At 36.6% G+C, this 24,929-nt stretch overlaps 1 protein-coding gene across 1 annotated transcript; it reads right to left on the minus strand.

Moving 5' to 3' along the window:
* Window positions 1–324: 324 nt before the first annotated feature.
* LOC144974638 (transmembrane protein 168-like) lies at window positions 325–24,929 on the minus strand. The gene is made up of 7 exons (XM_078917711.1): window positions 24,824–24,929; window positions 17,726–18,874; window positions 16,463–16,691; window positions 16,021–16,189; window positions 15,531–15,636; window positions 10,076–10,238; window positions 325–7,986 (listed from the first exon to the last, which is right to left on the minus strand). The coding sequence occupies exons 2-7, from the start codon at window positions 18,819–18,821 to the stop codon at window positions 7,596–7,598; spliced, it is 2,154 nt and encodes a 717-aa protein (XP_078773837.1). The 5' UTR covers window positions 18,822–18,874; window positions 24,824–24,929; the 3' UTR covers window positions 325–7,595.

Genomic DNA, 24,929 nt, shown 5'->3' on the forward strand with positions numbered 1-24,929 from the left:
CTGTTTCCCTCCCATCTAGGACTCCGGCCAGGGCCAGGACAAAACCAAGTAATCTCATGCCAAGACAAAGACAGAAAGCAAGTTGGAAAACAGATATAAGGGGATAGAAGACACAGTATGTACCCCCCCCCCCCCCCCCCCCGCCCACTATGGGAGGTCAGGATCCCCACCCAGAGACTAAGGTGAAGTCAGTCCTACTATACAACTGCGGCACATGGGACTTAACAAAAGCAGACGAAGATAAGCTTGATGCATTCCACCGCAAGCAATTGAAAAAATTATAAAACAAATAAATCCTTATGTGAAAAAACTAATGAAAGATCATTCTACATTGAAATTCTGAAACAGAAATGGGGCAATTTTAGTCATATTCTGAGACAAGATTAGAAAATTCCTGCAAATATTGCTTGCTTCGGATCACAAATGTTGGTTATACCTAAAGCATGACCTGGTGGGAGCAGCTGAGGCATCCCAGTCCAATGACAAAGATGTGAAAGGCTCATAAGTCAGTAAGTCAAAAATAAAATGGTTCAAAATCTTAACTATTCCATTACACTTTTGTGGCCGCTTTATTAAGAATATTGTCACAATAAAATTAGAAAAGCACAGTCGAGTAAATCAAACTTTGTGTTGATCCATGGAATGTTGAGAAACTAATTCATTGATAAAAAAAAAGAAAACAAACACTCTTAAAACTGGACTCGAGCTGTGCTCAAAGGAAGAATGCAAGATAACATAACTCCATGATAACTGAGCAACCCATCAGTTTCTATTATTACGACCACTCAAATACCACATCCGGACGTAAGTGGAAGATCACAGATAAGAGGGACACATTTCACAATGATAATTTATTTTTTTTAAATGCAATAAATTAAAAAAACAAAAACAAACAAAAAACAAAAAAAAAAACAAGAAAAAATCAAAGTAAAACAGAAAAAAAGTACATATGACTGATTGTTTCCCTCTCGATAACAACTGATGAAAATAGCCTCATTCTAGACTAATGATAGGAAGCCAAACAAATAGGGACAGCAGACATAGGGGGATACAAGAAGAGACAACAGTCAAGTACCTCGTAAGAGAAATGAAATGATAAGCTACATTGCATCATATTGTTATACCATATTATGATAACGACCAATGGCAGCGTTTGGGCTGGATGTAGAATTCTTATTTTAAACCATTTACATGTAACATTTATATAAATATTAACGTGAAGTTGAATGTAAGCTTCAATTTAATTACAAAAACAGATCAAATGAACAAAACATAATGGTTTGTTTATTCATCTTAACTATGCCACTACCACATAATCTCATTCATCTGTGGTGTTTCAATCATCCTGTTTTGTTGATAAAGGGGAAACCCAATACGTTCATTTGATCTGTTTTTGTAATTAAATTGAAGCTTACATTCAACTTCACGTTATTATTTATTTCTTTTAACTTCGAGCAGTTACATTTACACTACACTGTAACATTTATAATACATTTAAATCTTGCTATACAACAAACTTCAAGATGAGCATATACAATATCAATTTAACGATAAAACTATTTATCAACTTGCCTTACTGTCAAATATGACTTGGTCCAAAGATGACAATGTGAGAGGATTTTATGAACTGGTTTTCACGGTTGAGATTTATATATACATGAACTACATACAATTACTATAATGTATGACCATAACATTGAATGATATGCAAAGACTAAAAACAAAGCATTAAAAATAGTCTACAATGATCACAGTATCAAGGGATGTTTGTTTTTAAGGATTTTACGGCACTTGAGACACATTTAGTTTCATTTCAACATCAGTAAAAAGGAAGAAAATGGGATAGTGAAAAAATTCTAGAATTACAAGTAAAGGTACTCAAGAAAAAGTAGAACAAAAGAAACTGGCTCAAATAGGGATCAGACGTAGATTCCAAGTGTAAATTATCAATGTACATAGTTTGAGATCACCTGAAAGTCTCATCCAGATGTTTTGTTTTTGTTTTTGTAAGGGTTTTACAGCACTTGCAACACATTAAGGTCATATCAGCGCCAGTAAAAAGGAAGAAAATGGGATAGTAAAAAGTTCTAGAATTACAATTAAAGCACCCAAGAAAAAGTAAGACAAAGAGGAATTGGTTCAAATAGGAAACAGATGTAGATTCCAAGAGCATACTATCAAAAGTAGTTAGTTTGAGATCCCACCTATGAGTCTCATCCAAACCCAAGCACAAGATCCAACAAAGAGGAATACACTCAAATGCTTGCATTATACATTCAAAATAACACATTTAATAATACACAACAGAGAAATGACTTACAAGGGAAAAAAATATCATCTCCCAAAACAATAACTATGCATTTGACTGTTTCCCTCCCAGCTAGGACTCTAGCCAGGGCCAGGACAAAACCAAGTAATCTCATTCCAAGACAAAGAATGAAAGCATGTTGGAAAACAGGTACAAGGGGATAGAAGATACAGCAAGTACCTCCCTGCCCACTATGGGAGGCCAGGAACCCCACCCAGAGGTAGACTTCATGATGTGCCCTTAATGTCTTACTGTTTACACAAGCTATGATTTGCCATATGTTCTATGTGCCCTACCAAGCGCTACCTCATGCAACTACCCCTGTCCTCATTATGCTGGGCCTAAGTAAAAGAGTTAGAGACATCAAATTAATGCATTATATAACAATCTTCCCCGAACTTACAAAATCAATTGATCAAAGGAAAAAAAAAACCCCATTAAAATAAATCAAAATTAAATCCACTAAATTCAGCAAGTATTATGATTTTAAGTCTTTTACACCCGCTGAACCTTTTCATCCAAAAACAATGACTCTTTTATAGAAAAGTATGCATATTAGATGGATTGTATAAACATCATGACCACTGTAGGAGAAAACAAAAACAAAATAATAATAATAATAATAATAATAATAATAATAATAATAATAATAATAATAATAATAATAATAATAATAATAATAATTATTATAATAACAGCAACACATCTAGTGATGAATGAATGGTGAAAACAAAATTTGAGACACTATCAGTAAATAATAAATCTCTACATAATAGACATTGATGATAAGCAATAATGGGAATGGGACATATTAAATGGAATAATCAAATGATAGGACCACCAAGAGAATTGTTGTATTGCATCTCTAATCAGGATTGTTGCATAATATCATTATAACAAGGAAATGCACGGATTTCACATCACAAAGTTAAACAAAGCTAAGTAAAAATGTGAATTCAATAGCAATAGTTATTACCATTAAGTAGAAATTTAACGAATGGTAAATATACAATGGAAAATACAGCACACAAGAGAGGACAGCTATGCAAATGTTTATGATTTGTTAGAATGAAAATGCTCGAGCAGAAAAGAACTTGAATCAACAAAGTGAGTATTAATCTATTTGTAAATTGAGGTTAATAAAATCATTCAAGACTTTTTAGGGGTTGGGAATGCAACGATACCTAAATGTACACTTCCTACATGAATTAGCATAATTGTCAAAGTAGATTTGTGGATGTTAAGAAGGGGTTTTGCGACATGAATGAAATCTGATAGACAAAAGGTTTTGAAAAATACATCAATATAGGGTAAAAATTATATTCCACTAACAACTGATATATGTATTAAAATAGTATTTATTTTCTCTCAATACAATTTATTAAGAACAGATTTGATTCAAATAATCAAGGGTGAGAATGACTGGTCACAAAAAAGGAGGAAATTTTTCAGCGCATAGATCAAGACCCATCCATGCGACAATAGCCTATAAATTTGAATTTCATTAAAATTTACTGAGATGCAATCCAAAATGTGTCTTGCAGCAATTTCTGACAGCACTCGGTGGAATTTCAAAAGTTGAAAGAGTAATTACAACATATGGTGGATGTAGTTGTGGTGGTGGTAGGGATGATGATGTGATGGTGGTTGTAGTTGGGGTGGTGGTAGTAGGAATAATGATGTGGTGGTCGGGATGTTGATGTAGTGGCTGTGGTGAGTGTTTTTTATTCATTAAAAAAACGTTTAAAAACGAGGAATTGTGATGGGAATGGGCAGAGATAAACCACCATTTAGGCGGAAATCCGGCTTTATACGGCAGATTCTCAGTCCTGAATAATACTTTTTCCATGTGGTCCCGTTGTGAGGAGTGTGTAAGCTTTCATATAATGCAAAAAATAAAATATCAATGTATTTTTAAAACTTAATAAGGACCATAAATTTTCATATAATATACAAATTGAGAAATCGTATTCAAGTTAACAAAGATGACCACTGTACATAAAACAAAACAAAAAATAGTGTAAGCCGGTATTGGGACAACCACGTTCTCTGGGTTCAATTCTGCTGATCATACACAATGTAACAATGAGTGGACTAGGGATTGAACTGGTTTAGGATCAAATGTAAGGCCATTCACTGTTCAACACAATCATGCCAAACAGGAAAGGCAAATGTGACCAGAAATGGAAATCAAATCCTGTTGATGATCGACAGTTGGTCCGGGAAAGTAAAAAGAGCCCTCAGCTGACCAGTACAGAGCTCCAACAATCTATGGATGTTTAGTTTCAGCTTCTACAATGAGGAGAAGACTCCTTGATGCAGGACGCCCTACATGTCGAGCATATAAAAAACAACTACAAACAAGACAAATGCACTAAAAATGCCTTCAGTGGGCCAGAAAATACGCAAGTGGACAGTACAAGACTGGAAACAAGTCATACTCTCAACGGGAGACAATTTTTGATACAAAGCTACAAATCCTCATTTGTTCGTCGCTCAAAGGGTGAACAATCTTCGTCTTGAGCACATTGTTCAGCAAGTTAAACACCCTGAAAAAAAAAACATGTTCTGGGGTTCCCTCTCTTTTGAAGGTACAGAGCCATTAATTGCAATTAATGCAATGATGTATTCTGAGATACGTTTATTTACAAGTGCTCTCAATTCATAATTTTCTTACCATTCAAAACACCCAGAATATCAACATTTTTCAATACGATCTGGCCCTGTGCCATACATCTAAGGTCATTGTATAAATTCTCAAAGAAAACTGTATACAGGTTCTAGATTGGCCAAAAAACTCATCTGAAATCAACCCAATTGAGAATTTGTCCTTCTGGAGCTTGCCCTTTATTATGGATCACAAATTCTCAATTGGGTTGATTTCAGGTGAGTTTTTTTGGCTCATAATAAAGGGCAAGTTCCAGAAGGACAAAGTAACAACGAAATGAAAACTACACAATACCGTTGAATCGTTGTAGGAGAATGACCCTAAGATGATTTTAAAAAAAGCTTGTGAAAAACTAATTGAATCTATGCCAACAAGAGTAAAGCAGGTTCTAAAGAAGAGAGAAGGTCATACCAAAAACTGATGTATAAAAAAAAATATTAATGCTAGTATTATTGAACAAATTATGTTGGAATCATGTGAGTATTTCAAGTTAAATTTAAGGTGATGCAATCAATTTTCACATTTTTACTGTATTTTACCAGTTTCACTACGATGGCAGGAACTGCAATGTGTTTCTGGCTTCATTGAATCAAAATATACATCTTCATCACTTCTCTCTTGGTGAAAAAGATAAGATTTGCAATCATAATTGAAAAGAATATTGAACAAAATTATGATTCTACTGAGATGTCACCGTTAAAAGGTTAATGTCATTTCAGTGCAAGTGAAAACGTGGTCGCTGCAAAGTTGTAACCACCTCTGTCATTTTGTTCTTAAGTCTGAATGAACCACATGAAGAAAATTGAGTTTAAGTCAAATTGATCAGAATTAGGACATTTAAATCCCCATAATAATTCAGGTTATCAGACCTGCAAATAAGTTAAAGTTGTATGAGTCCCAACTCCGAACAAGATAGAGGCATCAGTAATCCTGACGAAAAGGATACATTTAAATAGTGACAAATTAAAAATTAACTAACAATGCTATCAAAAAAGGTCTGAAAGAAAAATTACTATTATTTACATTTTAAAAATATTCATCCGACTGTCCACCCATCAGTGAAAGACCTCAGGCAGTTCCAGGGCAAAACTATTTACGGATGATCCAAATCCATATGGAAGGTACCACAGATATAGGAGGATAGAACTAGAACAGACAGCATAGAACTACTTTTACTTAAATGGGGAAACTTTGATCCGAGATAGTCCATAGCAAACATAGTACAAAATAAATATCACTTAAAAATACAGATGTATAAAGTAAAGATTGGCAAATTATTTTTTGTTGGAAAAAACTAATTTGCCAATATTTAACCATTTTTTCAATCCTTTTTTTTTTGTTTTTAAGGGTTTTACAGCACTTGCACCACATATAGGTCATATCAGCACCGGCAAAAAGGAAGAAAATGGGATAGTAAAAAGTTCAAGAAATACAATTAAGCGCCCATGATGACAAAGGGAAACAGATGTAGATTCCAAGAGCACAACATCATCAGAGTAATAAGATTGAGATCACCTAAATGTCTCATCCTGACACAAACTCATGTCCCCACTAAGAGGAACTCACTCAAAGGTTTACAAATTATATTTATATATATGTAAAACAAAAATAAAAACAGTGCATAAAATAGAGATGATTTACAAGACAAAAAATATCATCTTCCAAAATTAACTATTTCCCCTCCCAGTTAGGGTATCCGGCCAGGGCCATTACAAAACCAAGTAATCTCATTCCAAGACAAAAACAGAAAGATTGTTGGAAAACAGATTCAGATATACAGGGATAGAAGACACAGTAAGTGCCTCCCTGCCCACTATGGGAAGTCAGGAACCCCATCCAGATAATCCTTCTAAAATCATTTTGAACTCCATAGTAAATACCCTGTGATATCTGATTGTCGTCTTTACCTTATGAATTACATTTGATACACAAACAGATGGTATATTTTGACAATAAATAAAAACTTGGGATGATAGATTTCCTTCATGAACAATGTGTATATTGCTAATATTGATGACTGATTTAATTACAGTAATTTTCTCAATCATATCATTTTGCCCATCTGTCATCACAACATTTCACTTTTCTAGCACCACATTTCCTTGACTACTTTGCAAATATTATTTCATTCTTCTGCATCTGACAATTTCGTTGGTGCCTGAAACAATACTCATTCCTGTAAAGAATAAATAAATTTCAAAAGACCATCCAATTTAGACATCAGGAAATATAAATCATGACTTTAAAATTAAATTGCAATGATAAATAAACATGAACGTGAAACAATATTTGACTGAATTTTTAAATCTTCACGTGGGTTTCATCCTACTTCAGTCTTAAGCCAACTATACAAACAAAAGCTACAATTTTACACATTTCTTAGCTAAAACTACAAAAATGGCATTTACATTCTTGGAGTCAAACATTGAAATTGTTTACAAATATATTTCTAACCACCCTTGTGCTGAAAACAGTGTATGAATGTGAAATTGTATGTGATGCTTACATGCTTAAAAGTCTGATGGTGATGATAAACTACATCGTCATTGTTTAACTGCTTTCATGAAGGTATCATTATTGCTGTTTTAATAATAATAATAATTTCCAACTTCCTTCCAATCATGAATTTATCAAATGAAAACCATGACCAGTGTCCAACTGTTTTGGGGGTAAGCATAGCATTTGCATATATCTTAACCATCGACTGACACACTGGAAACAACACAATGAGGAGCTGAAACTTGACAAAGCTAAGAGTTTGATGAGCATTCTCAAGGTCTGAGGAAAATTGGAACTCCAGTAATCCTCAATTTCTTGACTGGTTGGAAAATGGAATGTGAAATCAGTCCATCGATGCGATGTTTTATATAAGGCCCTTACTGGCCGAGAGGGGGAGACCCAGTCAATATTGACTTCTTGTCCTGTGTTGAATTGCATGAAAGCCCTGGTGAAATCCCCAACACTGCAGGTGCCGCCGACTTCTGGGTCCGGTTGGTTTTGAGATATGTACCTGAAGTAGAGGAGAAATAAAATCAATTAAATACATATATAAGTAAACAAATATCCTTCAGCATTTATAATGTGCATTTTTGAAGGTATTACCAGCGGCGTGGCGTGCTTACAGTATAAAGTGGTGCCAGACGAAAATGACTTACACATGCTTCATTTGTAAATATAAAAGAAAGAAAAAAAAAAACTTACATACTTGTATAGTAAATTTGCATGGTGATGTTTCTATCTCTGCAAATCTTTTCAATAGTTTGTTTATAGAAATCACGAACGAATATATTGATTGGAGTTTGGACACTGAGGGAAATGGCTAAAGGACACATGCATACATTGAATGTCAATCGAACAAAGGGTCATTTCAAAACTTACAAAGCGTAAGAATGTAAACAGCCCATAGCCTATTAAAAGAGTACTGTAGTTACGTCATGAAACAACCCCATTCCACTTCGGAAATCAAACATGACACCATACAAGATCTCTCTCTCTCTCTCTCTATCTATCTATCTATCTATCTACCTATCTGTGTGTGTGAGTGTGTGTGTGTGTGTGATGAACGCGCGCGCACACACACACACACACACAAAGTCAAACACGCATATTCACGCGAAGATCATGCATTTAGCATATAGCATCACTATCAAGAAATGTTTGATTTAACTCGTTCACATTCCTTCATCTCAATTTTTGCAGCAATAATAATAATAATAATGATGATGATGATGATGATGATAATGATAATGATAATAATAATAATAATAATGATAATAATAATAATAATAATAATAATAATAATAATAATAATAATAATAATAATAATAATAATAATAATAATAATAATAATAATAATAATAATAATAAATTAATATATACAATAATCACGACAGAGAGAGAGAAACAAATGAACTTGTTAATAATCGTGATTTCGATAATAATAAAGATGGTCGAAGTTACCATACTATGACTATGACGTAAATGACCCAAATTAGCTATTATTCCCCAGTCCAACAGAGTTGGAGCAAAAATTTCTCGGCACCTGAGGCGGGTTTTTTTCTCGTATGTGAAGATGGTAAAAATTCGAGCCATTTTCTCAGGTATTCAATGTGGCAACACTAGTGGCATACAATAGTAATAGCCTTCAATGGTGCCAGCGAAAATCCGCACCTTGCAGTCGTTTGAGTGGGGAGTGGGGAAATCCAGTCACTCGCTCAGCCATGGTACACAGTCGCTGACAGTCATCAACGGACTGTGTGAATCGGGAGAAAAGCGTGGATAGAAGGCGTTGTGACAGAAAGGGAGTCTGTTTCGCACTGTTGATAAAAGGCGATATATACCATTTCTCAGTTTTATATATTTTTTAAAATGCTGTTATCCATATTTAAAACATGGATGTGGTGCCAGGCACAATTTGAACCAATAGAGCCACGCCCCTGGGTATTACTATGATTAGTATCCTTCAGAGCTTCATGTATATGAAAGCAAATTCCCTTTTCACAAAGTACAAGTCACCTGTAGGCACTGTTTTCATTTTTTTTTGGTACTAGCACTCTTACATTATATCATCATCAACCTATAGTCAGGTACTCATTGACACCTGAATCAAGTTGCTAACGTGAGAAAAAAGTTAGAGTCGACCATTGCAACTCATCAATTAAAAAGAAAATTCCCTTCATCCTGAGAATAAAACGTATCTTTAGGGTCTATTCCAAGGGAGAACTAGAATAACCCAGGCACTTTCCATAATAACAGGTAATATATTTGCTGCATGTATTATTTGAAAAATTGGTTTGGAGTAGATAATTGTAAGGGATTAACTCACTCAACCCTAACACCGACTATATCCGTAGTTTACCCAGGTTACTTTTACCCCATGCCTATTTATGACATTTTAATGAGACAAATTAGAGGCATAGTATCAAAGCTTATGTTCTTAATTTTTACATGTAATGATAGTTTAATAAAACTATCTATGTACATGCTCATTTTAATACATTTTGTCTCCAATTTTGAAAAAGTAGCAAAATCTCTAGGATTGAGTGAGTTAAACATCATATGGATGGTCATAAATAATGATGGCAGTCCTAATGAGCAACCTGCAAGTTTGAATGGCTACAAAGCCATTAGTCTTCCGTGCCAGGGATGTAGCCCATTTATACGAGTGAAAAGAGTCCAATACAAGTAGCAGCCGAGTTCCTGAACCAGCACTCTTCTCTGCCCACCACTCTAGTAACGTTGATAGGGCCAAACGATGGCCGTCTGACGAAAAGAAAGAAAAGGATATGAGGTGGATTAAACTTACAAATTCCAAGTGTCAATGAAGTCAATAGTAAGGTTACAATAGCTTTAAATTAAAAAATTATACGAGTCTTACCTTGGGAAGACGAAGTATGATGATAATTATTCCGTCTCTTAATGCTGAAGGAGTCAATTGGAGGAAGCGCTGCGTCACGTGATCACTATTTAACTCCGAAAAAGCTGCCCACAACAAGTGTGTAGTAATGATAATACACAACTAAACTAAGTACTCTATGAACTTATCCCGCGATAGGTTACACATGTGTAATATATAGCACAATTTCACCGAAAAACAACAATAATACTCAATATAGAATTATAATCATATTAATAGTAAGGGCAAGGGAGGGAAGGGCAATTGACTCCTTCAGCATTAAGAGACGGAATAATTATCATCATACTTCGTCTTCCCAAGGTAAGACTCGTATAATTTTTTAATTATTCCGTCTACTTTAATGCTGATAGGAGCCACTTGGAGATTTCAAAGCAGGGCAGGTTTTGAGGATAGTACTGAATTTGCAAAAGATTCCGAATGAGATTCAATGGGCTTTTTATAGAATCGAGCAAAGGTAGACTCCCTTTTCCATCCTGCCGTATTAAGTACATGCCATATATCTACACCCTTAGCTGCTGAAGAACAAGATGCTGATCGTGTGCTGTGTGCTTTAAATATGTTAGTATCCACTCCTGACTTGGTTAGGATAAGTCTAATCCAACGTGACAGTGTATCCTTGGAGACTCCTAAGTGAGGGCTAAGGGTGCTAATAAACAATTTATTAGAAGATCGAAGTGGTCTAGTCCGTTTCAAGTATGCTCGTAGATATGTCATAACACAAATCCGCCTGTCCTCATTAAATGCATGGAGTGTAATAATTGTTTGAGGATTAGAAGGCGAGTTATGTTTAAGCAATTTACTAATATGGAATATAGCTTTGCTATCATGAATAGATAAACAAGATGATTCAATAGTCATGGCATGAAATGATTGGCACCTATGTCCCGTAACAAGAGCACATAGCATAAGAAGTTTGGCTCCTAACATAAAAAGGTTAAGATCACGAGCAGGGGAAAGTGATCTTAAATAATTTAACACAGTAGATATGTCCCAAACAGTAGTGTAACGGGCACGAGTGGGTCGAGAATGAAATACACCTTTCATAAATCTACACACTAGCGGATCTGAACCGGTCTCGTTCAATGTTGACACTGCTGACCTCGCTGTATTGATGGCACTGTATCCCAATCCAGATTGAAATAATATTGTCAAAAAAGCTATAGTAGTCTGAACATTTTTACTCATAGGGTCCACCCCATCAGCATCACAAAACTGGATAAATTTCAGTAAGTAACTATTGTACTGTTTTTGGGTGTTGCGACGCCAACTTTTCATAATTATTTTTAAGGCGTGCTTGGAAACTCCTTGTTTCCGGATTTTTGCCCTGATAAGAGACAAGCCATCAACTTTAGTTTTGGATACAAAGGGTGCACAGCTGCCCTGTCTGATGCCAATGTCAATAGGTGTTTTGAGGCTTTTAGATGGACCGGGGGCGCTATCAGCATAGTCATAAGTTTGGGGAACCAAGTCTGTGTTTGCCAAATTGGTGCTATCACCAACGCTCGCGATACTTTGTCTTGTTGTATCTTTTGTAGAGCCCTGGGGATCATATTGAATGGAGGGAATAAATACACAAATCCAGCCCATAAATGATAAAAGGCATTAATGGCACAGGCAGATGGGTCAGGATATAACGACATATATTTGGGAATAAGAAAATTGGTTCTAGAAGCAAAAAGATCAATTTCTGGATTTCCAAAATGATCACAAAGCTTATTGAACTCTGTTCGATTAAGCGACCACTCAGTATGAATAGATAATTTTCTACTATAATCATCAGCAATGGTATTTTCCACTCCGGGAATATGACATGCTGAAATCCATATTCCCCTGGTTTTGCACCATAAAATTAACTCTCGTGTGATGTCATTGCATTTAACTGAATGGGTTCCCCCCATGTTATTAATGTAAGAAACAGCTGTCATATTATCTACTTCTACCCGAATGTGACAATTGGAAATATCTTTGCACAAAGATTGAAGTCCTAAATAAACTGCTTTTATTTCTAGAACGTTGATGTGATCCATCTGCTCTTCTTCCGTCCACATACCCTGTGTGGCAACATCATTCATAATTGCTCCATAGCCATGACCTGAAGCATCAGTTCTCATCACAAAAGAAGGGTTATCTATATGTAATCGTTTCTTACTGTGGACGCCTTCAGACTTCCACCATTCTAATTCAATAAAAGATTGAACTGAAACTTTAATATATCTATCAAAGTTATATACTTAAAATGGCGATAACGCACAAAGGAGTTGAGATGTTTTACATTTAATATCATTCGATACTTTTTCCTCTGCTCACCGGGTATAGCACGTTTCTCCCTAAGGAAAACATTATTAACAAAATCACCCTCCTCCGGTGTACATTTCTGGATAACACCATCCCTTTCATATTGTATTATCATCTCCTGTAAAGCTAACTTTTCATCCTGTTTAAATTGGATAGTATGAGCTGGTTTCATTTGAACAGGAGGGGACAAAAAATCAATTGCACATCCAGAAATACATTGAATAATAAAAGGATCAGAGGTATACATTTTCCAAGTAGATATAAATAATTTAGTTCTGCCCCCATGCAAATGGGTTACCTTATCCTTTAATTCCTCCTTTTGAATGTGTGTTGCTTGTGGTGTTGTTTGTGGTTGTTCCATGTCCTTGTATTCCCCCGAAAGGTGTTTGTCCCCCTCCTTGACCTTTCCATGGTTGACCTTTGCCTAAAAAAGGAAACCTTTTCTGGCCATGGACGGGTACGGGGAAAATCTCCTTGTGGTTTTTGCCACTCGAATAGAATCGTTCATGTCTTTAATCTTATCTTTAATGTTGCTCCCAAATAACTTGTCACTAACAGGATAGGAAGCGGTACAGAGAGCGTTGAGGTCATCTCTAATTTCACCGCGAAGTGACTGTCTTCTATAAATATCCAAACTATGAGAGGCATTGGTGAGCAAAGCGACTCCATCCGAAATATTTTCCAGTACTTCTTTGTTATCTCCTTTCACCATCTCCATAGCCCTGCAAACAGCAGTAATGCCTTTCATAAGCGATACCTGCACTTTCTGCAAGGATGCGTCCCTCATTCTAGAGGCAGGGGATATCTGTTTAAAAACCTCCTCATTGCATTGGACAACCTCTAGTCTAGAGCAATTTGCTGGCACTGGATATTTTTCAGAGAGAGCAGTAATCGTATCCTTGGGCAGACCGTCACATAAAACCTGTGTAACACCAGTTGAAACATTCTCTGCCAGCACCTTCCCTTTCACTTCTGTCCTGCCTACCACATTCTCGAAATATGAGAATGCCTGCTCCATCATCCCTGCATCTCTACTACTGCCTGGCACCATATCAACTGACCGCGAAAGGTCAGCATTACATTCTACATCTTTACTGCCTGACCGCGAAAGGTCAGCATTACTTACATCTTTACTGCCTGATCGCGAAAGATCAGACTCAATGTCATCATTACATATTGGCCGCGAAAGGCCAATATTGACATTAGCATCTTCCTCCTCCATTTCATTAAAACGGTCAAAGGCCTCCTTCACCAATTTGTTGGCACTGGATATTTTTCAGAGAGAGCAGTAATCGTATCCTTGGGCAGACCGTCACATAAAACCTGTGTAACACCAGTTGAAACATTCTCTGCCAGCACCTTCCCTTTCACTTCTGTCCTGCCTACCACATTCTCGAAATATGAGAATGCCTGCTCCATCATCCCTGCATCTCTACTACTGCCTGGCACCATATCAACTGACCGCGAAAGGTCAGCATTACATTCTACATCTTTACTGCCTGACCGCGAAAGGTCAGCATTACTTACATCTTTACTGCCTGATCGCGAAAGATCAGACTCAATGTCATCATTACATATATGGCCGCGAAAGGCCAATATTGACATTAGCATCTTCCTCCTCCATTTCATTAAAACGGTCAAAGGCCTCCTTCACCAATTTGTTGGCACTGGATATTTTTCAGAGAGAGCAGTAATCGTATCCTTGGGCAGACCGTCACATAAAACCTGTGTAACACCAGTTGAAACATTCTCTGCCAGCACCTTCCCTTTCACTTCTGTCCTGCCTACCACATTCTCGAAATATGAGAATGCCTGCTCCATCATCCCTGCATCTCTACTACTGCCTGGCACCATATCAACTGACCGCGAAAGGTCAGCATTACATTCTACATCTTTACTGCCTGACCGCGAAAGGTCAGCATTACTTACATCTTTACTGCCTGATCGCGAAAGATCAGACTCAATGTCATCATTACATATTGGCCGCGAAAGGCCAATATTGACATTAGCATCTTCCTCCTCCATTTCATTAAAACGGTCAAAGGCCTCCTTCATTTGGCTCACCACTGGCACCAATCCCATCAACACACTGAGTTGCTGTTTTATTTCATTAAAGTCCAGTTCACTGCTACCAACGCTACTACTACCAGCACCGTAACTGCTCCCCTCCGTTTTCTTTCCTTTACCTTTCCCCTTCACACCTCTTACACTTCCTTTCCCAACACATTCCTTCTCGCTCGCCCCGTCTTTCACTTCACCACCTCCTTTCCCTTTCTTATCGTCCGCTCGGCTACTCTCGATTGTTTCTTTCTCCATCACTGACTTGGAACCAAAAATGGCGTTCATTGTTTGTAAACAAAGGGACCGAGATGGCAGGCGATAAATAGGTGTTAAACTATTGTTTAAAATTGCACAAGTTTTACGAATATATACACTATCCAGATGAATGAATTCACAACATATAAATTGAACACAATTCCGTTTGAAAATATAGAATAATAATAATATAGAATTTAAATCAAATTGAAGTTGGTGGGCTCCAGTGATCAACGCTAAAGCAACGCTAAAAAGTGATCACGTGACGCAGCGCTTCCTCCAAGTGGCTCCTATCAGCATTAAAGTAGACGGAATAATTGAAGTTAAATTCACAACATGAGGATGGTTAGTACTAGTAGTAGTGGTAATTTGTTGTTTAAACCTTTCAATTTGTAGAAATTGTACAAAAGAGAAACTGTACATAGTATTTGTAATTTTAAATAGTTTGTGACTTTTTTTTTATCTGTCACAAGAGGAGAAGTGTCCAACTTAAGATTGGATTTGATTCAATATGTTAAATATATCACCTGTTAGAGCCCAATCTCCATTGTCGTAAACATCACCACTATAATATAGCAAGTATGTGTCAAATCTTGGGCCATCTTGGGTAATTGATTCAAAGAATGAATTCAGCTAAATATGTGGAAAACGAAGACACATCAATTTTTTGAAGTATTTAAATACAATGTACACATACGAAAAAAATTACATAGATAAGAAAATAAATCACACATGTTAGATATTTGTGTGTTTGTGTGTGTGTGTGTGTGTGCATGTAAATCAACTCACAAGGCACGAATAGATACCAAAGAAAACTTTTATATGTATATCTTTTACTCAACAAGAAACAAAAATATTCATGAAAAGTCATAAATAAATAAATAAATAAATAAAATAAAATCAAACTCTAATAATGACACCAACTATGAGACTATTCCTTATCATGGATTTAGTTTGTTAAGGATCTTTGAGTCATTCATAAAATTAGGCAAAAGAAAATAAATTATTAACTATTACCTTTTTCTTCAAGTTTTCCTCCTCCAATCCACTTGTGCTATAATCACATCCAAAATTCTGGACCATGTGATATGCAAAAAACTGCTGCAAAAAATTGAGTGTAGTCGTGGCCCTCTGTCCTATGGATTCCACATCTGACATTGTCAAAAGCTTGGCCCCTTTGCCTGGTCTGGTGTAAAAATTGCAAGTAATAGACACGAATAGAACAAATAATTCCCAGGACTAACATCTACCAAATAAGTAATAAAAACGGCATTCTTAATCTGAACTATAAAGACTGATGAAATTTTTGAACACTCATTAATACAATAAATATAAATGAATATATCTAAAAATCTGCATATAAACAGTCATTTTCCATAGTTTCAAAGCTAATATTGCAGTACAAAATGCTTCATTTTTTTAACAATTAAGAGGCAACTGCCTCCAGTAGTAAACTTACTTTGAGGAGGTCACAGGGGAGATAATGCCATAACCAGAACATACTCCTCCCAAACTGTTTCCAAGATACCAGAACAGACTCAACGATGATGCTTCAACTGGTAACACCAAAAATATGAGAGCCAGACTGTATGGAGTTCGGGTTTCAAACCCTACGACGAAAACCAGTACTGTTGTCACCACTGACACCAGGATGATTCCTTGGGACAACAATGCAAAGTAACGAAGTCCTGAAAAAAAAAAAAAAATACACCAAAAACCAGATTGGTGAATCCATGATGAAAAAGTAAATTAAAAAAAAAAAAATTAAAAAAAAATAAAAAAAATTGAGCTTTTATATAGCGCAATATCCACTAAATGTGCTCAAAGCACTTTACCAGGGGTCCCTGACCAACAGCAACACGTAACACGTAGAACGAGACATGACGCCTGTCAGGCGATATTACAATTTTTTCCGGACAGAGACAACGCTGTTAACGGCCAGGTACTCATTTTACACCTGAGTACGGTGAGAGAATGTGAGCAAAGAGCCTTTTCCAAGAACTCAACTATGCGCCGAGCGAGGCTCGAACTCAGGACCCTCCGATCCAAAAGCGAGTGTCATACCACTTGACCACATAGCCGCAACATACCATGCTAATAAGAATAAATAAAATCAATTTTAAACACTTTAAAAAAAATGAGCAAAGCTATCAACATTTCTAAAAACAAAGAAGTGAATTGCTGTTTTGATGAAATACTGAATGAAACATAATAATTATATAGTCAACCTTCTATGGTAACCTGTTATACTCATTATACCATACATATTTTCCGCGTAGCTTTTTTTTAGATAATAAATTATTGCGTCAAACTTCATCACGTGAAGCTGCAACTATTTTGGATTGGATTGTTGAGTAACCTTAACACATCTATTATTGTGGTCTTGCTGCTTGTCAAACAGCTTCACAGGAAGACAAAGTAAAGTTTGGGATCAATATATCACTTTTCTTTCTTTATTTCTATACAAGTTGAAATCAAATAATTATGACTTAATAATGACTGTTAAGGGAACTGATTATGGTTTGTCACTTTGTCAATTGACATTCCTATGTATATATTACGGTCTTTTAATAAATAATTAGGGGGGGGGGGGGAAGGGGGGTGGAGCTGCATTAATTAGTAATTTCATATCATACATAATAATACTTACAGTAACACACAAACTTAAGTCACTGAAAGGAGAACAACAAAATACAATACATAAAGTATAAAGAAAAGATACCTTTGGCTGCCATGATGCGATTGAAACTGGTCCCATCAAAATGTGCATTAGCATTGCACTCCGTCACCTTCCCCAATAATCTCCAGCAAGTGTAGAAATAAAGAAGATGAAAACACAACCAAACAACAATCAAGGCCATGAAGATTGGAAACACAATGAACCATTCTTTATGCTTTGTGCTTTGGTGTCCGACCACTGCAACAGTTATCAATTCTATCACACACAGAACAAGCAGACAAGAATATCGAATGATTCTAGATTGATTAAAATAGATTCGCCAACGATCTGTTGTTGAGGAGCCACAAAAGTAAATATCAATAAGAGGTTGGAAAGCTTGACGCCCAAGGAAACAGGTCAAAGTTATAACATTTACTTTCACGTTTAATGCTGGGAAGAATAAAAATATTCCCACTAAAATAAATCCAACAAAGCTGATGCATCCAAGACCAGACTTGACTCTCAACGATGATAAGTGAAACATTAATGCAAATGTAAAAAGAGCTAAAGCAAGACCATCGTGGCCGGTAAAAATACTTGAAATAACAAAACCAACACACTCAAATCCTTCAGAAAGTGTTAATAAACTTGTCTTGATCTCACTCCACTTGAAAATTCTTTCTAGAATGTTCCAAATCCATCCAATTAAAGTACTAATTAGAAACATGGCTTCCACAACTTGGATGGATAAAACATGCTGAAGGTCTGTATAATTGACAAACGTCAATATTCCAATCAGGCATCCAACCCAGAGATGGAAAATTGAAGATCCAAGTTGATCCATATCAAAATAGTAGTGAAAAGCAAAGGACATGCAAAACACAAACGTGCTCAGTAGGGCTATTACTGAAATGGCGCTGTCTCTAGTGTAGGCCCATTGATTGTACATGCCAATTCCTAAAGAAATAAGCAGTAAAAGGTCGGGTAATAATCCCAAATATAGCACAGGGGATTTAAATTTGAGGGTGGATTTCCTGGCGCTAGACATGATTTTAGCATAAATATGGACGAGAATGTATCGTGCCTTGTTGTGAATACAAGAAGCGAATCTCTTCATTCTAGTAAGGAATAAGGAGATCCATTTTTTATTTCTTTTCATTGAGAAGAAATACTTCCTTCAGTAAGTATGTTAGTCTGGTATTCAATTTTGATCTGAAAAAAAAAAAAATATATATATAAAAGGTTTTTGTTATTATATAGCGTTTTAACTCTGAGACACTAACATTAGACACTTAGACTTAGTTCTATGGATTAAGTGACAAAGTGTATGAAACTGAAACTTAAACAATCAGCTCTTACTTAATTTTAATTTAACTCTCTTTACAATTTCTAAGGCGAGAGAAATTGCCAGAAATTCAGTGATTTCTTTCAACCTCAGACATGTCGGAGAATAAGAAAATTGATTATTGGTGTATGCACTGTCATTCTGTTCATTCTGACCACAATTTTGGGGATTGATGATGGCCGGGAATTTCTTTATTTCGCGGACGAATCCCTAGGCCTAGGTGTTGTTCACCCCAAAACCAACAAAACCTGCCTTTTTCCTGTCTTTTTCATAGAAAACAGTACAATTTATTATCACACTTCCACAAAACTAGATCCAACAACATATTCAAATCAGAGATGAAAATAACTATCAAAACAAGAAAGCAAAGAAGGTGAAAAATGATCTAGTTCATATATGAATTTAAGGATACACTGATATTGATGTGGATAGACAGCTCAGTAGGTTAGACCACCTTTCATTTTGTTCCTTTTAGCTGTACAGGTTCGATTCCGATCGCTCCCTTTTTCAACATTTATTTGAGCGAGTCTATTCTTTTCTCCTTTTTTGTTTGGCCTTGTTCCGTTTCTGAGCAAGAATTTCTTAAAATTGTTTTTATAAAATAAAATTTGTTTTTTTTTATTGTTATTTTTTTCTCTCTATCTGAACATTTGGTAGTTCTCTGAATGTTTTTGTTTCTGGTTTGCTTTTTAATTATTTATTCTTTTTAGAGTGGGGACGAATATGACAATTTACTAGAAAGGAACAGAGAGAGAGAGAAAAAAATATTTTTTTTTTAAAAAAGGGGGATAGGGGTTTGAATGGGACATTTATCATTTGCAAAGCTCTGTAGAAAGAAGACGGAAAAAAACCCAGAAATGTGGCGGAACCAGGATTGGAACACACAGACACAGCATCGATTCTGACAAGCCTTCTGAGGCAGACGACTTAAGCATTCGGCCATGACACCTACATGAATGTCAACGCAATTTATATATATATAGTAAATTACTATCCATCGACTGATTTATTGTTGGTTAATTTTTTGTTTGTATTGATATTTTATTAACTTTACTTATTTTTATGTGCATTTTGAAACTTCCCATATTCTGGAATGTGAATAAATGTTTAAAAGAGCGGAATTTCAAAAAAGTGTCTGTGAATAACCGTCCATCGCTATCACCAGACAGTGTCTGCCAATAAAAATTTTTCTTATTCTCAGACATGTCTGAGAATAATCACAGCAGAAAATTTTAATGGTTGGTGGACTATGAACCGATTTGATAACCAACAAGTTTCTTGCTGGTTGAGAAAAGAAGGCGAATTGCCAGTTTGACGTTTCAGTTAAAAGTGTCAAAAATTTACATTTCATTGATCCCTTTGCGTTTTAAAAAAAGGTGGATTTGGCATTTGAGCACTTTCTCATGAATCTTGTGTTAAATATCACTTGATAACTGATTTGACACAAATACAAATAACCACTGGCATTTTTTCAGAATATTTGGTATTTTTCACGCCTAGTTTGGCATTAAGTAAGCATATAATCTTTCTGCCAACTTGATAAATGTGTCTGCCAATAACGAAAAGGCCGGATTTTTGGTAATTGCCAGACCTGAGACAGGGTCTGCCAATAGACTGCCTCTATTCTTATCCTGGGTGAGAACAGAAAATCAGTCGAGTTCTCATCCTGGGTGAGAATAGAAAAACATTCGACCTCTCAATCTGGGTGAGAAAAGAGGTAGGGCACCTTCTCACTATTCTCACCCCAGAATTTTCAAACAGGTAGGGTAGCCTAATTGCCGCCCCTTCTCGCTATTCTCATCCCTGTACCAACAGGTAGAGTCAGCTTAGCTCCCCCCCCCCCCCCCCCCCTTCTCAATATTCTCACTTGATCATCATCATCTCTCATGTGACTGCTTTTAGTGGTACTGGATGTAAGGAGGGTGAACATACATGCCATGCATTTAGAATTTAGACTAGATTGCTTGAGATATGGGAATCATGTTGGAAATCTCTATACCGGAGTTAATCTCTCTCTCTTGTGACTGACAAGCTACGCCATCACAAGACATTTGTTTGGCATGACGAGCCCATTAATACAAAGGGGTATTAGAATACCAAATATATTGCCTGGATGTTGTAAATAAGTAAAAACATTTTTAAAATGTTGAATACACAATATATAAATATATGTTTGTCTTCCACTATCATATTGCTAAATAATATTAAAAGTAATTCACAGAAAATAGGAATTCTAATTCTAATAATATCCTATACCACCCTTTCACAGGTAAGCAAAATGGACCCGCCCAATTTCTAAGAGTTGGAATTTTCCTTTTATGGGCATATTATTATTTTGTGTTGACTTAGCCGTCTCAATTTCTCCCTGCATTAGGTATTTTAACTTGTTTACATTTCCTCTCTCTCTCTCCCCCATCCCCCCTCTCGTTATCTCCGTCTTTCTCTACGTCGTTTTAATTTGTTGGTATTTTCTTCTTTCCCTTTCTCCTCCATCTATACAATAAATGTGAATGTGTACATCCCATTCTGATTACCATCCCCCCCCCCCCAAAAAAAAAAAAATCCAAAAAAACCACCCAACAATTTCCACCATCCAAGTGCCGACTGCCTTTTCTCTTTGATCTCGTATAATGGTTTCCCCTAGGCCCAACACCTCGATTGTTTGTGGGTCAAACCCCCCGTCCCCCCCCCCCCCCCCCCTCATCATCAGTTTATTTTTCTCTCCCAACCTCTAATATTGAATGACAGTAACCCTGCCCCACCCCTAACACATGGTGGGGTGAGGCCTGAGGTAGTCTCCATTCTTCTATCCTCCGTTTCTTGTCAATTGAATGCCGACAGCAGCAGACGTTTGGTTCTTTGACTTTGAAGTTCAACTAGAGAGCTGCGCCGGTGTTACCAATACTTAGCTTCTATACCAGGACAAATCATTCGTTTGGACAGAAAAATAAATAAAAAACTTACCGCTTACCGTCAAAAGCAGTTTAGATTTGAAGATACATTTGTATTCTATCAAAAAACATTCGGTACTAGACAATCCTTGATGAATATCAAAAGTTGTGTTTGAAATTATATCCTAAATATTTTCATGATTCATTCCTCGCTAAATCGTGTGTGTTTTTCGTCTGTTCAATGGTTGGTGCCAAGTTGGTGCCAAGTTGGTGCCTGCCGCCTGCCGCGCAAAACAAAGGTTTTTTAAAAAGTTTATTGAGAAAAAGATACGGAAAAAAGTATCCCTAGATAGGTATGCAATTTGGTGCATAAGTGCAGTAAAAATTGGTGCGCAAAATTAGTTCGGAGAGGATGCGAGACTGTGTGTGTGTGGTGTGTGTGTGTGTGTGTGTGTGAGTATGTGTGTGTGTGTGTCTTTCTTTCTTCCTTTTTTTTTTTGGGAGTGCCTACGTACACGGTAACGGGGCATCTAGCCTCAGGATCTATGTACACGTAAAACGGTTTACCGTTGCAACATTCTGTCAGTGATGGTCCTCGCTGTCGTGACCGCGCGCGCTCGTGTGTGTGTGTGTGTGTGTGTGTGTGTGTATGTGTGAGTTGTTTTTGTTTAATCAAAACAATTTTAACCATTAATGGCGAGATTCCATCTTACACTCCCCAAACTCCAGATCTTAGTCTTAATGTTATCATTAAAAGACAAGCTTTGCGATCTATAGTTTAATTGAAGCCCGAGTCGAAATATACTCTTACTACTGCTCTCTTGGTGGAAACGATTTATTCTGCATAAGCAATCTGGAGAAAAAAACGCACGTGGCAGCCCAGCTATTTATTATGTTCTGCCTATAACACACAATAAGTGGGATTTTGGGGGTGGGTACGAAAGAAATCAAGGTCATAAGTAACCGTGCACAAAAGCTGTATAGGGAATTGGTTTCTGGGGGTCTTGCAAATACCCAATATTTTATGGAAAGCTCTTTCGAACTCCAAGACGTCTGGTTTGTTTTGCTATCTTGGAACAAACGAAACAGAGATGTCTTGAGGTGTGACCTAGTTGTCTGATTTTGTGACCTGGATGTAAGGTTTTGTAACCTAGATGTATCCTTTTGTGTGTGCAAGCCATGCGGGTAAGTACAGCGGTAGCTTGCCAGTTGAGGAAAAAAAAAAAAGAAGAAGCAGCGTATCCGCATTTGAAAAACAAAACAAAAAAATCCTGAAAAAACAAAACAACTTAACCTTTTAAAGGCGAATATCAATCTTACTTGGACCAAAAATAAAAAATTACCGTTTTCATCAAAAGACAAAAAACAAATTACAATTTAAAAACGAGCTTTTATACAGGGCAATATCCACCCAACGTGCTCAAAGCGCTTTTTATCAATATTCTTACTGCTCTTATGGTGGAAACTTTTTTTCTGCGTTAAAAAATAATATAAATGACGACTATTATTTGAAAACAAAAAAATCAATGTCACTGGCAAAGGGTTAATTGCAGTACTCCTGCATCCTGTGAGACTCCTACGGCACTTGCTAATCATAAAAAAAAGGAAATAGCAATCAACAATACTAAGTTGAAAAAAAAAGAAGAAAAAAAAGGAGGATGGGGGGGAGCAAACCCAGTAGCAATGCAACCTTTAGCGGCCAAATTCGATCTTTGACCTAACACCAAATTCTCTTTCATCAAAAGACAAGTAACGGCAAAACGATTATAGACAATTGAAGTCCGAGTTGCGATAGTCTGACTGCTCTCTTGGTGGAAAAGCTGTATTCTCCGTTAACAATAATAAAGATAAAAGCAAACTATTATCTGAAAGCAAAAAATTTGCTTCGCTGTTAAGGGGTTAAGAACATCTGCCAGCATCGTTGACAAGCTCTACGTCACCAAGCCACACGTTTCCCTTTCGTCTTCATCATGCAACCCCCCCCCCCCCTCTCCACTCTCACGGTGGTGGTGGCGGCGGATAAAAAAGGCCTTTTTTTCTTTTATTCAATCAACTTGACTGCTGGTGGACCCTAGGCCTCTCTACAAGTCCAAGAAATAATACTCACTTTTTCTCTGCTCCAACGAAAATATCTACCCCCTACCGGTCTAATTATTTGTAGCAGACGACAAATTTCTCAAAACGGTCACGTGACACTATAAAAACAACACAGGAAGTCCATGAAAGCTTATTTACGGCATTTCCTTTGAACCGTGTAAACAACAAAATTTCGTTTTCATTCGACTCAACGGGTCAGATTGGCCGGTATCTTTTAACGAACTAAAGTTCTGAAAAATCAAAATGTTTCTTAGAAAGTTGAAAGATGCTAGTTTTTGAAACAGAGGTAGGTTTTTAAGAAAAATCTTTATATTTTACGTGAATGCATGCTCAAGGCGAGTTGGACATGCAGCGGAGGTTGGTAGGCCAAAGGCCCACCTCTCTATCTCAGTAGAAAATCGGAACATTTAAAAAGTGAGTTTGCCAATACCACTGGCTGAATGAATCTGAGGTTGGCTCTGAGATTAGTTGGTTCCATAAGAGGTATTTTACTAAAGTTGATGAAAAAGGGGGGGGGGGGGTACCGGGGTCTGTTCGCAGTCAGGAGAATGCAAGTTTTTTCGTTGAAGTATTCCTTTCCTTACGTCCAGTATTACTAAAAGTATCACTAAGAGCACAGATTAATCTGTGGGTGGGAGTAGGGAGGAGGGCTGGGGGCTAGGGGTGAGAATAGTGAGAAGGTGCCACAACCTCTATTCTCATCCAGGATGAGAATAGTCACTCTCCTGCCAATATAATCAAAAGGTGTCTGCTAATAATCAGTTGCGAATAACGACAGCCTTATACTTATACGATTTATATTCCATTAACAACATAACAGCCTTTTACCTCTCTTTTCTATTAACGATCAAAATATAGATCGGACCTGTTGGTCACCTATCTCGTCTCAATTTTCGGGTTCTCAATCTGCTAATCTGCTACAACAAAGGGCGAG

This window comes from Berghia stephanieae, chromosome 6, assembly GCF_034508935.2.
Source record: "Berghia stephanieae isolate SIO BIC M18660-M18661 chromosome 6, UCSD_Bste_1.3, whole genome shotgun sequence".
Lineage (NCBI taxonomy): Eukaryota > Metazoa > Mollusca > Gastropoda > Nudibranchia > Aeolidiidae > Berghia > Berghia stephanieae.

Bases quoted from the DNA above. Each gene is read 5' to 3' on its own strand.
- LOC144974638 (XM_078917711.1), bottom strand. From the start codon at position 18,821: ATGAAAAGAAATAAAAAATGGATCTCCTTATTCCTTACTAGAATGAAG. The intron at 15,637-16,020 runs GTAATAGTTAAT...CCACATATTTAG, and splicing joins AGGAAAACTTGAAGAAAAAG to CTGAATTCATTCTTTGAATC. The intron at 10,239-15,530 runs GTGATATATTTA...TCTTTTCGTCAG, and splicing joins TGGAGATTGGGCTCTAACAG to ACGGCCATCGTTTGGCCCTA.